Genomic DNA, 16,564 nt, shown 5'->3' with positions numbered 1-16,564 from the left:
TCCGAAGACTGAAAGGGAAGTGGTGAGCCAGTCTGTGGCTAGTGATGCTGCTCTTGAAACTGAAAAGACATCCTCCTAACCTTAATTCCCTCTTGTTTCTCTCTTCTGGTCACTGCTGGTTAACTCACTGAATCACAGAGGCATCAGGGCTTGCTGCATTAATTGCCCTGATGAACATTGTAATTGGGAGTGTCCTCTCCAGCACTCTTGCATTTGATGCAATACTTGAAGAGGCAATTAGTCAGTACTTCCTTTTCTCATTAGCACTGCTTTCATTCAGCTAGATAGACTTTACCAAAATAACCTCCTTCTTCTTTTTTTTTAAAGCTCTCTGATTTGAAAGGCCTTCTGAAAGAGATTTCCAGTAAAATTAAATGAGTGCAGCTGAAATCCAAGAGCAGCTACTTGAGCAGGGTAAGCCCTCTTTAAATCCATTCTCTGCCTTGAAAAAGCCTACCAGAATTTGTGGTGTTCAGTTGCTGTCTCTTTGGAAGAAGAGCTAGTATTAATTGTTGATGCTTGTATTCATATTGTCTGATACTGGGAAAGAAAGGAGACCAGAATTCTGTTCCTCATTTGTGTTTTTCTTTCTGAAAAATACAGTTTTCCATCTGGGGTTTCTATCAATTTTGGCACTGTTTAAAATACCTTGTTTTGCTCACTTCTCTTTGAAAAACTGTGACTAACCCAAGGTCATTTTAGTTGTCTTTGTGTTGGAGGGCCTCTAGAAAATGCAGGGCTGCTGTGCTGGATCCTCTACCCTTGGTACCTTTTAGCTCTGAAGAGCATGCAACCCAAATAGAAAAGACAGGAGTGAGGGCAGGAGTAAGGTTTATTTTTCCATTATCAAAGTGTGGCTTAGGCTGGATCCCTGTAGCCTTCCTGTGTCCTGTACAATAAGCTGCAGTGCGAGGAGCTGACCCAAAGCCTCTGGTCCAGCTGAGTGTCTGGTCATCAGCCTTGTGTACTTTTACCTCCAGTTTTAAGGAAGAATTGGCTTGGATGCCACAGTGGGATGTAAAAGGCAGACAGAACACTGATGGATGCAGAGAACACTGTCATCTTTGGAGACAGCAGGTTAAGAAGAGTAACTGTTGAATGAGATAATCTGGAACAACTTGATCAGCCTGGACATTAGGGCCTTGCTCCTCCTTCCACAGAGTGGTTTTGTCCAGGAGAACTTAAACCTGTGCCAAACACTCCCCAGTCAGCTCACTGTTTTCCTGGGAAAACTGAAGATTCACTTGACCTAAGTTCCATTTAGTCATGAATGACTTGCAACCACCTAATAAAATCTACAAGGGTCACCAGTTCCTGGGCTGGTTGTAGGAGGTGCTGGACTCCAAGTTGCCTAAAAACCAGGCTGTAGAATAGTGGAACTCTGGAGGCCATTTAGGCCAGCACAGATCAAAGGGAGCTGCAGTGTGGCTGGAAAACCAGGCTGTAATTCAGGCTGTAATTAGTTACAGTGGGGCAGCCTGGGACAAGGGACAGCAGTTTATGATGGAGCTTGTTGAAAGGGATCTCTCATTACAGATGATAGTGCCTTCAGAAGAATCCTAGAATCCCAGAATGGTTTGGGTTGGAAGGGACCTTAAAGCTCATCCATTCCACCCTCTGCCATGGGCAGGGACACCTCCCCCCCGGACAAGGCATCCAAGTCACCTGAGCTGATGTGGAGAGGATGAAAGCAAAGCCTTGAGGTGGGCTAGGAGCTCTACTCTCCAATTCTTTCTGTTGCTCACACAGGTACCAATTCATGAAGAATAATTGCTCGGAGCTGGCAGTAACCCCCAAGCAGATGGCAACAGAGGCACCAGACTATCAACGTCTCAGCAGGAGTCAGCAGGATTTTCTTGCTATTTTTATTTTCATTGATCAAACAGCCCTTTCTGCTTGTTGCAAGGTTGTGGGGAAACAGGAGATGACTGCTTATCTCCTGACATGATTCCTGCATTACCCAAACTCTTCTCATCTGCCCTAATGTCCAGTGGCAGCAATTAGTCCTAGTAAGCTGCTGTTGCAAAGCACTCCTATTTCCAAGAGTTCTGCTACTGTTGCCAAAATCCTTTTGCTTTTCCATTTCACTCAAAGGGACCTGTGCACGGGTTTCCTTCAAGCACTAATTGCTTGTCTGAATGAATCCATCTCCCTTCCCATTCCATTCTCTAGTAGCTGGATCTTGCTTGTTCCTTGCATGGGCTGTCTGTCAGACCTGCTGGGGTCTGGAATGCTGGTGTGCCAGAATGCAATGGATTTTGGCATCATCCCCCTGAGTAAAGCCTTTGGTCCAACCCTGCATCCCTATTTCGGACTGTACAGGAACACTGTGGACTTTTTCCCACTCTACCTGAAACCTTTCAGCACTGCAGAAGTTCAGCTATTACAGCCCTGCATGGAAGAGACTTTAATTCATCTAGGAAGCGATTCCAAAGGCTTTGTGGGCAATCCTTGCTTGGTTTCATTAGTGAAAATTTGTATCCTGGGAATGTTGGAACTCATTTGAGTTTTGCAACCTGTGTTTGCTGATGTTTCCATCTGGAAATGGAGAAGAGATTGTTGGAACCTTTAAATAGAGCAATGCTCGATATGGTGAGGTGGCGCTTTGTGCTTTCTGTCTAAAACAGCAGCTGAATCCTGTCACTTTTGTTTGGTACAACTGAGAGCACAGCCAACTGAAGGCACTACAAATAGCATTTATTTACATGGCAAAGCACTGTAAAAAAGCAATCTTCCTTCCCAGGGTCTAGGAATCATGGAATCATAGACTCACCAGAGAAAAGAACCTGCAAGGATCAGGAGCCCAGCCCCTGGCCCTGCACAGACACCCCAACAACCCCACCCTGTGCATCCCTGGGGCATTGTTCAGATGTTCCTTGGGCTCTGGTAGCCTGGGGGCTGTGCCCATTCCCTGGGGAGCCTGGGCAGTGCCCAGCACCCACTGGGGAAAGAACCTTTTCCTGATCTCCCACCTGACCCTGCCCTGACACAGCTCCAGCCATTCCCTCAGGTGCTGTCCCTGTCACAGAGAGCAGGGATTGGAGCTGTCCCTCGGGAGGAAGATGCTGAGATCTCCTCCCCCTCTCTCCTCCTCCTCTCCAAGCTGAACAAGCCAATTGACCTCAGCTGTTCCTCATACAGTTTCCCCTCCTGTCCCCTCATCATCTTCATGTCCCTCTTTGGATACTCTCTGCTAGCTTTATATCCTTATGATATGTTCAGAGAGGTTGCTGCTCTTCTCTCCCTGCATCTCCTGACCCAGCTGTACTGTATGCTGTGCATGACACCATCCTGGGGGATCCAGCACTAACAACAGCACTGGTATCTGTTTACATGGGGGAATACTTCCTGCGGAAAACTAAAGGAGCCAGGCTTTCCCTGATTCACATGGCAGTTAGCTTGCATCATAAATTCTCGAGATAAGGTTCCTTTCTGGAAATTATTTTCCTCATATCATTTGTCTGCCTTGGATGTGAAAATTGTGCTTTTTGTTCACTCCCTTCTTATATACAACCTGTGGAATCCTTTGAACCCTTCAGGGAAATCCCAACGGCCTTGCCTTGGAAGAATATACAATAGTCTCCACCTAGGCTGAAAGAGAAGACTTCTGCCACGGAGCCTTGCAACACTATGATCCACCCCTGTTCCTTCCTCCATAGGTCCCAAATTCTCATGGTTTCTCCTTTATGTGTTTCCTCATTGGTTGGGGTACCCCTAGTGTCCGGCCCTGTCTTCCCTGAAAGCCAATCCCCTTTGCATTGCAATTTGTGCTGCCCCATTTGCCCACTGACTCCTATGTAACCTGGTGCAGAGCATATGTCCAGGTCTGTCTCCCTGATCCCTTCGGCATGGTGGATGCAATAAACCTTTGCTGGAATACATGATACAAAGGCCCTTCCTGTCTTTGCTCTGCTGAGCTATCTGTGCTGTGTGTGTGTCTGTGTGTGTGTGCATGGACTTGAAATGGCTGCTCTTGTGGCCTTGCTCCAAGCGGCTTCTGAAGGAGATGCTTCAAAGAAGACTGCAGCATTTCTGCCACCCTGCCACGTGGAAACAAAAACCTGCTGCGTGATTGCCCAGAGCTCTGGATATCTGTTCTTGTGTGAATGTAACTGTGAAGCCACGTTCTGTCAGGTCTGAATTCTGGACTCAGTCCAGGTCCAGTGCTGCAGCCAGGGGCACCAGCCTGCGCCTCACACGCCGCTCCCTTCCCTGGGCGGCGCAGGCTCTTCTCCAGGCTCCCGTGGGCCCGAGCCGAGTGCCCATGGAGCCCCGGCCCGGCGGGGCTGCAGGCCGCCACCACGGCTCCCCGGGCAGCAGCCGGCCCTCTGCCCCCTGCCCTCGGGAGCCCTTGGCCAGCGGCTGCTGGCCGCGCCTCAGGGCTCTGCGGCCAGGGGAGGCCGGGGCTGGGCGCAGGCAGCGCCCGGCCCAGGGGCTGAGCCCGCGCCAACCCTTCCCTCCTGCCGCTCTCTGCAGCTGGCAGACGACAAGCGCCGAGCAGCCGAGTACCTGCACCAGGCCCTGCCCTACCTGGAGAGCCCACAGGAGCCCCTGCGAGAGGCGGCCGTCAGGTTCATGGGTGAGCCACGAGCCCGGGCTGCCCTTCCCCTCCCCGGCCCAGCCCGCCGCAGCTCGGCCCCAGCCCCGCCTGCTGCCCCGGCAGCGCCAGCCGGGCCCGGCGCCGTGGAGCCCTGATCCCCCAGTGCCCAATACTTGGTGTCAGCACCTTCATGGAGGGCACGGGCCCTCCAGGGGCTGCTGTCTGGATGCTGCCAGTGAGGGGCAGAGGCACAGCTGGCGGCCAGGCAGGGCTGGCAGCTGTCCGGACCAAGGTGTCGTGACCGAGGCCCCCCTGACCCAGAGCTCTGGGCCGCAGAGCTGCTGCCACCATGGGGACGGCAGCCGTGTCTCCTCCAGCAGGGCTGCGGAGTCGCTGCTGCCCCGGTGGCTCCGGACCCCACAGAAAGAGCATCAGAGCAGGCTCAGGAACGAGCCCAAGAACAGCAAGTCTATTTTCAGCACTTGCATTGGCTGCTCCTTTAGGGTGCTTGCACCATACTCAGAGACACAGAAAACCTCTTTCTCCTCTGAGAGTTATCCCTGTCTATGCACTTTCCCAATGCACGGGATGTTACGTGCTAACCTCAGGCACACAAACAATGCGGCAATAAACTTTAAACTCAACTGTTTTTTTTATTCCAGAAGGCATGAAAAACTTGCAGAAAAGTCCAAAGAGACATATTTGTGTCTCTGTAGAGTCCCTCTGGTCTGTGAAATGCAGACAGTAGCTGTTGCTGCGTTTGTGCAGCTGTTGATCCCTGCTATGGAAAACTTCCTTGCAGGAAGGAGCAGAATAATCTGACAGGGACCAAGTGTTGGCCAGCAGTTGCTCCAGGTGCTCCTGCCATCAGCCCCTGCAGGAAGGAGCACAGCCCCCAGTGCACGTGGGCTTTGGCTCCCTGTGGCACAGAAGCCCCCCGGGGGCACAGGTCTCTGGGGCAGGAGACGGGCACCGGCGCTGCCAGGGCTCGGGGTGTGGCAGCTCTGCTTGGGCAGGGACTCTGCCCCAGCTGCTGATGTCAGCGCTGCCCGGGCCCCAGGGCTCAGAGCAGCATTGGTACCCGGGCCCACACGTTCCTTGTGCGAGTCACACCCGCGGGTTTAGCATGGCCTGGGCCGGGACGTGTCCCAAGGAGGCCGTGCCAGCTTCCCTGGAAGGCCCCGTGCCCTTCCCAGCGCGGCTGCGTCGGCAGCCCTGGGGGCTCCTTCTGCTGCCCTGAGCCCGCAGAGCAGGGCAGCGTTTGCTGATGCTCTGAGCCCTTCCTAAAGATCCTGTGGGGCTGCCTTGGACACCTGGGGCCAGGCATTCCTTCCAGCCTGGGCCACTTTGGCTGGGCTGGGGGCGGCCCCAGGGCAGGCGGCAGAGTGTGCAAGGGCCCTTGGTGACACGGTGCAGCACGGTCACTGTGACATGGAACAGGTGTCCAAGGGCCCTTTGTGACACGTGAGAAATAGAAGCTTGCGTGGGTGCTTGGAGCAGGTGACGGGACAGGACGAGACACAGCGGTGCCGTGAGGAGCCCCCGCACAGCGCGCTCGTTCCCGTCTGACACGGAACTTTCCCGAAACGTTCTTCCTTTAGCTGAGGTTGAGGCCAGATCACAGGATTGCTGAGCTGTGGTCTCCCCGAGGTTCCTCTATTGCAGCTGCCCTTGAGAGCAGAGTGTGGGACATGGTGCCCCGGAGCTTTTCCAAGACATCTCTCCTGCAAGTAGCTCCAGTCACTGACATGGAGCAGAGACCCCGGATAGTGCCCAAACGGGTCTGGGTGGACGACGAGGAGGAAGAAGGCCCTGGAGCTGCCCCGGCACGGGAGACCAAGGAGGTGATGCCGTTACAGCCACCACAGGAGGGTGAGTGGCAGAGCTGGGCCAAAGGACTGGTGCCTGCAGCCAGCTTGGTGCCATGCCATGCCATGCCATCCCCTGGGGACATGCCCATGGACAGGATGGAACAGGGGCCAGGCAGACACCCCGCAGTGGCCCTGCTGAATCCCCTGGGCCATCTCACTGGTCTCCCTGCCTGGGCAGCGCAGGGCTGGGCTGTGTTCTCTGGCCTCTCCTGCAGCCCCTCAGCTCTGGCTGCACTCGCTCTTTGCCAGATGCAGCCCTGGAGCGCACACAAGAGCAGGAATCCAGCCGTGGCCGCTTCCGCAGAACAGTGCAGGTACCTGCAGCCACCCCCACCTGGGCTGGGCCTGCTGTCCCTGCTCAGCCCAGCACCGTGTGTGCAGCACTCCATGCAACATCCCTGGCTTCCTGCCCTTCTCCTAACACTTCTTTACAAATTCATGAAGAGAATTCAGGAGGAAGAGATCATCTCCATGGGAACTGGGCCCAGACTGTACTCGCCCATCCTACAAACCAAGACCCGTGCTGCCCTCCTGCCTATGCTTGGAGAAAAAAATTTTTACAATCCAAAGCAAGTAAGCAGCCTGTGGGAAGGGTTTAATGCTCCCGGGAATTGCTTGGCCACCTAAGCGATGCATGCTGGTTGCTGTGAGCCTTTGAGGCCATGGCAGTGCAGTGGGAAGGGAAGCACTTCTCTGGGGAAGCTGGGAACATTGCTCCCTCTGGCAGCTTTCCAAGTCTCCTGGTGCCTTCTCCAGGTGCCCGCCATGGTGAGGTTCATCCACCAGTGGATCATGGCCAATGATTGTGCTGAGCACAGGCTGGACAAGACCCTGCTGGATCTCACTGAAGCACAGCCACATGACGCAGTGATGACGCTCCTGCGTGTGGCCCCGTCCTGTGACAGGTATGGGGCCCACCTGCCCACAGGGCTCAGGCCTCCCCAGCCCATCACCCTTTATACAGCCTGGCCAAGGTGTGTGACCAACAGAGACTCCCAGGGCTCTCTGGCTGCTGCCTTTCCCAGCCCTGGCACGTCAGCCCCTGAGCCTGCTGCCATGCTCCCTCCCTGCCCCTCAGGGCTCTGTCCCCACAGGGCTGGGCTGCCTGGCTGCTGCTGGCCAGGGCCAGTGGGCAGAGGCAGAACTGGCAGCCAGCTCAGCTCCCCCCGGGGCTGTGTCTGAGACGCCCCTGAGACAGAGCTCTGACCCCACAGAGCTGCCATGACCATGTGGAAGACCATCATGGGCTCAGCCAGGACTGCAAAGCTGGTGGTGCTGAGACTCCTGGATGTGCTTGGGAGCTGGCCAGAGCACAGCACGTGCACCTCCGATGGGGATGAAACGGGTGTCTTTGCCCTGGCTGTGAGTTACTGACATTGGCCTTTGCTGGCCCCAAGGCCGCCTCTCCAGCAGCTCTCCATCCTCTTTCCCCCACTGCATCTCCCTGGCCCAGGGGCAGCTTCAGGCCCACCAGGCCCCGTGCTCCCCCAGCCTCTCTCCGGGCCTCTCCGTGCCACGCTCGGGCCCTGCCACACAAACACCTCGGCACTGAGCGCTGTCTCAGGGCCTTTGTCCTTTGCAGGCAACCGTGGTGATGTGGAAGATCCTCCAGGGGTCCCCTGTCCCATGCATGTTAAAGGTGTATTTCCCCCGCCTGTTTGTGCATCTGCTATTCCAAGTGTTCCTCAGCACAGAAGAGATGCCAGAGGAGGTCAATACACTCTGGAAGCGATGCCAGGAAGAGCACGGCCTTGCCACCAGCCCCAACAGGTGCTCCATCCCACTCCTCCTGTCCCTGCCACATGGCCTGGGAAGGAGCCAGTGCTGCCAGTGTGACCTGGGCTTTGCTGTGCACACAGGTTTGCAGTGCAGACCCTGAAGTCCCTGCTCTGCCAAAAGCAGTACAACGATGTGGTGGTGGCAATGGATCGCAGGTGTGGCTGGGACACGCTGCTCTCTGTTGACACCTGCCACTATGCTGTGGGTCTGCTGGCCAGGTGAGACCCCCTTCTCCCCACTGCCTCTGACAATTGTGCTCTGTGCCCAGAGTGACCCACACAGTGCCCGTGGTAATGGGCCAGAGGGCCTTGTCACTGAGGGAGGGCCAAGGGAACTGGAAAGGCTGGGGGAGGAGGGTGGCCAAAAAGCCAAGCCTCTGAAGTAGCCCAAGTGCGCTTGCAGGCTGCTGGAGAAAGACCTGACCTGTGTGAGTCACTCCTGGGACAGGTTTTATTCTCCTGGCTCACAGTCTTGCTGACTTTTTCTCCTGCCAGGGAGATGTCCTGCGTCTCCATACCCTCCTGTTCCCGGATCCTTCGCTACCTGCTCCGGGTGCTCAGAACCTGGGAGCCACACTGGGATCTGCCTGCCCTGGCATTCCTTGTGGAGGTGAGCCTCAAGGCCAGCGCTGCCTGGCTGAGCTGCCTCCCAGCTCTCTGCCCTCTCACAGCCACAGCTGCCAGGACGGTGCCCGTGCCCTGTGCTGCTGCCTGGGCCCAGCCCTGTGAGCTTCTGGGCTCCTGCCGGCCGGCTCCCTGTCACTGCCCTGTGCCTTTCAGGTCCTCGAGTGCCTGGACATGAGGGAACGTGATGCTGAGAGAGTCCTGCAAATCTTCTCAAGGTACCTGCAAAGCGAGTGCAGGGAGAGGCGTCGTCTGGCACTCAGGGCCCTACTCAAGCTCACTGACGATCCCTCGATGGTGAGAAGGGGGCAGTGGCTGAAGCCGTGCAGGCAGCGTGGGGCTGGGCAACGCAGTCGCTTGGCCTTGCCTGGGGGCTTTGGGCGCTGGGGCAGCTGCTCCCAGCTCTCCTGCCTCCCGCTCCAGCTGCCCCAGTGCTTCGGGACAGGCCTTTGGCCTCTGGGCCCTGCAACAGCAGGACGGCCTTTCACAAACTTGTGTTCCACACAGGCTGAAAAGATGTGGAGCCTCATTGAAAAACTTGTGGAGCTCCTGCGGGATGAAGATGGAGAGATAGTTAAGATAACAGTCATGGTGCTCAGCTTTATAATCTTGGACAAGGACACAGCAATACCCATCCCCATTGCCCTGCAGCTGGCTGAGGGGCTCCTGCCGCTCTTTGACCATGTAAGGCTCTGTGCCCACAGCCATGGCCACTGCTGCCCGGACACTTGGTGCCTTGTGGAGATGCAGGCCTGCAGCCAGGTGAGCCCCTCACAGCCCATGCTATGATCTTCTTTTCTTCTCTTCCTACAGAATAATAGCCAGGTGAAGCAGATCTCCATATTGCTCTTCCGAACATTGCTGGCTCTTCCAATGGGAAAGAAAAGAAAGGCCCTGGAGACACAAGTGCGCCACACCCTTCTACCACTCTTCTTCCACTGCCATGATGAGAATCAGCGTGTGGCACAGGTGAGGACTAGTGGGCTGCTGTTGTCCCCTTGGGAGGGGACTCAGCTGCCTGCTGCTCTGGTCACCTCCCAGGCTGCAGCCTCCTCCAGGCTGTGGCACAGAAACAGGAGTGCTGTGTCCTGTGCTCTGTGGACATCTCTGCGTCTCTGCTATTCTCCAGGCTTCTTTGGAAACGCTGCTTTGTGTGGCCGAATTCCTGAAGAGGAAGGACCTTGACAAACTGGTGAAGAAGAAGAAGCTCTGGATGTTCACACACAGCCTGGTAAAAGCAGACAAGAATCCCCAGCCTCAGCCCGAAGAAGGCACCTGAGGGCGGTGCTCAGTGTGTGGGCTGGCAGCTGTGCCCCTGCCCGCTGCTGCAGCCAGAGGCCGCGCGGGCTCTTCTCCAGGCTCCCGTGGGCCCGAGCCGGGTGCCCATGGAGCCCCGGCCCGGCCGGGCTGCGGGCCGGCACCGCGGCTCCCCGTGCAGCAGCCGGCCCTCTGATCCCTGCCCTCGGGAGCCCTTGGCCAGCGGCTGCTGGCCGCGCCTCAGGGCTCTGCGGCCAGGGGAGGCCGGGGCTGGGCGCAGGCAGCGCCCGGCCCAGGGGCTGAGCCCGGGCCAACCCTTCCCTCCTGCCGCTCTCTGCAGCTGGCAGAAGACAGGCGCCGAGCGGCTGAGTACCTGCACCAGGCCCTGCGCTACCTGCGGAGCCCACAGGAGCCCCTGCGAGAGGCGGCCGTCAGGTTCATGGGTGAGCCACGAGCCCGGGCTGCCCTTCCCCTCCGCAGCCCGGCCCGGCCCGCCGCAGCTCGGCCCCAGCCCCGCCTGCTGCCCCGGCAGCGCCAGCCGGGCCCGGCGCCGTGAAGCCCCGCCTGGCCTGGGCGTTGCTGCTGCCGCCTCTGGCAGCCGTGCCCTGGGGCGGCAGCGTGCGGCAAGGGCCGGGCTGAGCCCTGCCGGGCCAGCAGCCTGTGTGGCCACAGCGCCGGCAGCGCCGCTGGCAGGGAGCTGTGCCGCTGGGGCCGTGACAGGCTCTGTGTTCACAGGCATCGCCGGGCGGCACCTGAGGCGGCAACAGCAAGAGCTGCAGCTGATCTGCACTGGTGAGTGAGGGCAGCGGGCTGGCAGCGGGGCTACCAGAGGGGAGCTGCAAGCATTGCCCCGGCTGCGGAGGGCTCTGCTCCCGTGAGCAGAGCACACTGACATTTCAAGGCCACCTGGGCCATTCGTGGCCAACAGCTTCGGGCTGATCCCCTTGCTCCCTGCTCCCTCCTGGCCATGGCAACAGCCAGCTGGGATGGCCCTGACAGGAGGCTCTCCTCAGCTCCCCACAGATCTGGGATCTTACCTTGGCTCTGTTGCTGTCTCTTGCAGCCCTGGAGGAAATGGCGAATGACATCAGCCTTTCTCTCAGAAGCCTGGCTCTTCAAACTTTACACATTCTCAGGGAGGAAGCTACAGTTCGATATCCCATCTTAGAGAACCTGGAGGATCGGCTCCGCAGGGCCTGGAAGACAGGGCTTCATGTCTCAGGGCTTGGCCGCCTGTGCTGCTGGAGCTCTATGGTGATCTGATGCCAGCTGCTCTGTCTGCTGGGACCACCAGAGCCAGCAGGGATTTTCCTTATGTTCAAGATTGTTCCTTTCTTATTTTTGTTTTTCTTTTGTATGTAAATACAGAATGTGTTATAATAGAGAGAATCCCAGGATCTTTCTTTTTCTGCCCATGGTCCGTAGGGCTTAGGGGAGGAGGATGAAAAGGGTGCTTGCACTCAGCCAGCTGCCCAGGCGTGCAGTGCTGCAGGGGAAATGGCCAGAAGCCCCTTGGCCTTTGGTGGTTCTGCTGAATTCTTTGTGCTGCCAACAGAGCGGCTGGGCAGGGGCCGGAGCTGCGGGGATCGCTGCCAGAGCGGTGCCTGGAGATGGCCACAAGCCCTGTGCCAGGCAGGAAGCGCCAGCCGTGTCCTCCTGCGCGTGTGCTGCCGGCTGCCTTGCTGAGGGCTCCCAGGTGCCTCTGGACGGGGCTGCTCTGGAGCTGCTGTGGGGCTGCGGCGCTGCTGCTGGGCAGCTTGGCCGGGCTGGGGCAGCCCCTGAGGGGCTGGGGCGCTGGCAAGCCCTGAGCAATGGGCTGTCAGAAGCCACAAGCAGCCCCCTGGCAGCCGCCTTGATCCTGACAGAGTTGACTTGCAACACGCATCCTGGGCACTCTGGAACTGACAGCATCAGTGTTGTTGGAAACAGAAATGCAGGGAGTTGTCAGATCTTTGGGCCTGTTACCCAGGGCCTAGAGTTAAACACAGGATTTGAGCTGAGACCTTGGAAAGGGCTTCCAAATTCAGGTGCTAGAAGTGAGAATGTGGATTACTAATATAAAGCAGAGACACCTTAAGCTAAGTGGAGGAAAGTTTAGCATTTTAGAGTTTTAAGATATAGAAAAAATAAAAGTAGGTACAACAGTAAAGACAAAGTTTAGACTGCAGTGCTGTAGGTTTGTGTGTCAGAACATGATTTCCTAAGAAAACTTACACTTTAGCAAGAGTCCATGAGATGAAATACTGAAGGATTGGGTCAGAAACATACATATCCTTGTTGGCAATGTTTATTGGCCAATAAACCCTTTAATGGTCTTGTAATTACAAGTCTTGTCACCTTCTGAGCCATGCGGTTTTAATGTGAGTCAAACTCCCCCTTCCTATCGATGTAGAAGATAAGAAAAATAAATGTCATCATCTAAAAAGCTCAGAGGTCTGGTCTCTCACTCGTTCCAAACTCCTTCAAATCCCCCTAAGCGTGATTTAGCTGGAAATAGATGACAAGGACTCTTAGTGCTGGCTCTTTGATTCCAAAACAGCTGATTTAGAAACTTTCACATAACACTGTGGGGTTAGGTGCCAGAAATGGATCATTTGAAGAAACTTTCCCAACTGACTTGCATGAAGGTTTTATGAAGGGTATTTGAGGGGAAACCCTCCCAGCCAAGGTCTGGGCTTTGGCCTAGCTTTGTCCCTTGCTGATTGTGAAGTGTGCCATCAGCTGCATAGGAGTTTCTGGGCTAAAAAAATAATTGAGTCACTTGGACTTGCTCTTTTTGGCCTATAAAAGCTGGACCCGCTTTTGGGGCAAATTTGGAGACCTCATATCTGAGTGGATTGACGACCTTGGATTTTCCCAGTTGCTGGGAAATGGTTCCCCAGGTCCCTGGTGCAAAATGGGGCTCCCCAGCAAGTGCAGATCTGCAAGATGATAAACAATTTAGGCAATTCGTGATGCATCTTTCTAAATCGCTCTACTTTCTCTCCTTTTGTGAAATACAAAGCTGTGTGTCAGGTACATACAGGGAATGCATGTATTTGTGATTGTGATATGTGTGGAAACCAACTATGGGACACGTATAAAGACAAATTCTAATAATAACTGAGGAAAGTAAAGCATGCAAAAAAGGCCTTTGAACCTATCCTTTGTTCGCAATTAACTTTTATAAGTCTTAAGTTGATTTAGGAGCATTTGAATTAAAGTTTTGAGGATGTTCCTTTTTGACAGGAACTTTCTGCTTGTGGCTAAGCCTTAAAGAGTTTCGCAATAATAACCTTTTGAAGTATAATTTCAGAATATTGCTTGCAGTAAGGATCTTTGAAACTATAGCTTTAGAATATATAAAAAAGGAAATATACTTATCTCGCACATTGACAAAACAGTGAAAAGCAGCTTCAGAAAGGAATAGGAACATCAACTCAGGGACTAATAGTTTCGACCAAGGGAAGCTGGACATCACTGTTATGAGATTTATAGTCCTTGCAATCAAACGGTAAAGCCATGTCTGGAATCTGGACCCCACCAGGTGGGAGACTTCTTTGTTCGTTCAGAAGTTGGACTCCCCACCACCTGGGATACTCCTTTTCTGGGATACATCCTGAGAAAAACTAAATCACAATACTGTATTAAAATGTAATGTAAAAATTGAGAAGGAATACTGCTGATGAGTAAAAATTTGGACCAGAAACTGCTGAGAAAGCTCATGAGTGCCCCTATAAATACCTGTAAGCCTCAACTATTGGTGTGCAGTTGGAGGGTATACTTCCCCCACTGTACTCAGCGCTGTATTGCTCATACATTACCAAAATACTTAATAAATTGATAGCTGCTTGAATAATGACCACGTCAAGCTTCTCATCTATAACATTCTAGTACAGTTTTTGGTGCACTATCTTGCTTCTTTTTGCTTGTCACCATAACCAAACGCAGAGTTTCATTGAATGTATCATCCAGCATTGTGGTTCCTTCACATTCACAGTAAAAGAAGATCATTATTTCCAGTGGTGTGTCCTTTAAATCGCCTCAGTCAATTGGCAGAACACCAGGAGGCCCCTGAGGATCCGGGTGCTGGGAATCCCTGAGGAATTGGGTGTCAGAGGGCACAAGCAGCCCCCAGGCAGCCGCCTTGTCCCTGGCACCCGGCTGCTCTGGCGCTTGCCCAGAGCGTCTCCCAGGCCTGAGGCAGAAGCCCTCGAGGCCGGGCCTCAGCAGGAGGGTGGGGGCACCCCTGAGGTGCCCAGGCTGGGCTGGCTGGGCACAGGGAGGGCAAAGCTCCCCTGCTGGGGCATGGCGTGAGGGAGTGGGAAGGCCGAGAACGTGAGAATTTACCCCCAAATGTTCTGGCTTTGCCCTAACATTTACCTCAGGTTTTGTCACAAAACGATCTCTATGTGCCCTCTAGAAATTATTCTGACTTTTTCTCAAAAGTGATTTTTTCCCCAAGAGATCACCTCAGATCTTCCTGCTCAAATATTCACTACATGTACTCGACATATCACCTCCGATTTCATTATTCTCACAGTCCAGTGATTACCTCAACTTGAAAGCCCAAATGTTCGTTCTGTACCCTACAGGTGACACCAGGGAATTCCAGCATTCCTATGCTAGGAAGTTCTGTCCCTCTAAGCTACTGCAGCTTCACCCCTGGCAAAGTGAAACACTCCCTGGCGCTGAGCCAACGCTGCCCCATGCTCCTCGGTGTGTCTGAGCGCAGGGCAGCCCCGGGGCAGCTCCCCCAGGGCTTCTGGAAGGCCGCCCGGCGCCCGGCCCCAGCGGGTTCGAGTTGCCGCCCGCGGCTGAGGGGAGCGGCGGGGCGGGGCCGCCCGCGCCTGGGCGGCAAACGCTCCCTGCGGCTGAGGGGAGCGGGCGGCGGCGGCGCAGCGGGGACCGGCCCGGCCCTGCCGTGTGCCTCAGGGCGAGCCCACGGCCCCTCAGCGGCCCTGGCGTCCCTTCAGCCGGCGGCATGTGCGCTCAGCCACACGCGGCGTGCCCGTGTCCCCCTCAAGTGACACTGCCGTACCCTGAGGGACACGACAGACACCCGCCTCCCCTCAGGGACTCTCGCTAGCCTCAGTGGCATACAGGGCTTCTGCCCTCCCTTCAGTGACACAGAAGGAACCGGCAGTCTGCTGGGGAAGCCTCAAGTGTGCTCAGTGACCTCTGTGTGCCCTCAGCATTGGGACACCCACCTTTCCCTCAGTGCCCCTCACGTCCCATCGGCAAATCAATAGGCACCGCCACCCTGTAGGTGACTCAGTGCGAGTGCAGTTGGTCGTGGTTGCCAGGGGCCAGCCGCAGGCAGAAATACATCAGAGCTGGGGAAAAGGCTCTGCTCTGCCTACAGGGTGGGCTGAGGGCCGGGAGAGCTTCATTTCCCGATTGAGATGTTGGAGACAGGGCTTTTCACCTTCCTAATAGGGCTGCCCCTCTCTGCAGGCAGCCAAAGGAGCACGACAGCAAAAGGCCGAAGACAGCAAAGCAAAGAGCCAGCCCTGCACACAGGGAGATGGCCCAGTGCAAAGGCAGAGGGGCACCCTGAAGGTGCCAGCCACACTCTCATGTGTCCCTGCCCTGGGAACACCCTTTGTCCAGAGGGCCTTTCTGTGGCCCCTCTGGGCTCAAAGCTGCTGCTCTTCTGGCCCAATGGGGCCTAAAACCACAAAGCTCAGCCTCCCCCACAGCAACAGGAACAACACTCGGCAGGCAGGCAGTGGTGCTCAATGCCTAAGGCTGAGGGGCCGGGGGCTCCAGTTTGAACACAGGGAGGGCACACACCCAGCCCCACAACTCCTGGCCTCACAGCCCTGAAAGGCCGGGACCAGGGTTCCACGCCTGATTCCAGGGGTCCCTCCAACCACCCACTGAGGAAGCACCAGAGCAGCCTGCTGTCAGGATCAAGGGGGCTGCCAGTGGGCTGCTTGTGGCCTCTGACAGCCCATTGCTCAGGGCTTGCCAGCGCCCCAGCCCCTCAGGGGCTGCCCCAGCCCGGCCAAGCTGCCCGGCAGCAGCGCCGCAGCCCCACAGCAGCTCCAGAGCAGCCCCGTCCAGAGGCACCTGGGAGCCCTCAGCAAGGCAGCCAGCAGCACACGCGCAGGAGGACACGGCTGGCGCATCCTGCCTGGCACAGGGCTTGTGGCCATCTCCAGGCACTGCTCTGAGAGGGATCCCCGCAGTTCTGGCCCCTGCCCAGCCGCTCTGTGGGCAGCACAAAGAATTCAGCAGAACCACCAAAGGCCAAGGGGCTTCTGGCCATTTTCCCTGCAGCACTGCATGCCTGGGCAGCTGGCTGAGCACAAGCACCTTTTTCCCTTCTTCCTCTATGCCCTACGGATCCTGGGCAGCAAAAGAAATATCCTGGGATTCTCTCTGTAATAACACATTCTATATTTACATACAAAAGAAAAATAAAAAGAAGAACAGTCTTGAACAAACTGAAAAAATCCCTGCTGGCTCTGGTTGCACCAGCAGGGATCATCTCTATGCAGAGCTCCAGC

The 16,564-nt window shown here is 55.7% G+C and overlaps 2 protein-coding genes across 3 annotated transcripts in view; both read left to right on the top strand.

The window, feature by feature from the left end:
* Positions 1-3,869, top strand: part of TRPM8 (transient receptor potential cation channel subfamily M member 8) — a 40,363-nt gene extending 36,494 nt beyond the window's left edge. For both annotated transcript variants that reach the window (XM_074548888.1, XM_074548887.1), the window contains exons 25-26: positions 328-414; positions 1,750-3,869. In XM_074548888.1, coding sequence (XP_074404989.1) covers positions 328-378 — 51 coding nt within the window. In that variant the 3' untranslated portion in view covers positions 379-414; positions 1,750-3,869. The remainder of the gene's footprint in view (positions 1-327; positions 415-1,749) is intronic.
* Positions 3,870-9,325: 5,456 nt separating this feature from the next.
* On the top strand, positions 9,326-11,452 carry LOC141730493 (uncharacterized). The gene is made up of 6 exons (XM_074548886.1): positions 9,326-9,497; positions 9,627-9,782; positions 9,943-10,044; positions 10,411-10,513; positions 10,806-10,862; positions 11,134-11,452. The coding sequence occupies exons 1-6, from the start codon at positions 9,330-9,332 to the stop codon at positions 11,331-11,333; spliced, it is 786 nt and encodes a 261-aa protein (XP_074404987.1). The 5' UTR covers positions 9,326-9,329; the 3' UTR covers positions 11,334-11,452.
* Positions 11,453-16,564: the final 5,112 nt, after the last annotated feature.

Source organism: Zonotrichia albicollis, chromosome 10 (genome assembly GCF_047830755.1).
Source record: "Zonotrichia albicollis isolate bZonAlb1 chromosome 10, bZonAlb1.hap1, whole genome shotgun sequence".
NCBI classification, from domain to species: Eukaryota; Metazoa; Chordata; class Aves; order Passeriformes; family Passerellidae; genus Zonotrichia; species Zonotrichia albicollis.
Note: the sequence above shows the minus strand (reverse complement) of the source record. Positions and strands in the feature narration are given on the sequence as shown.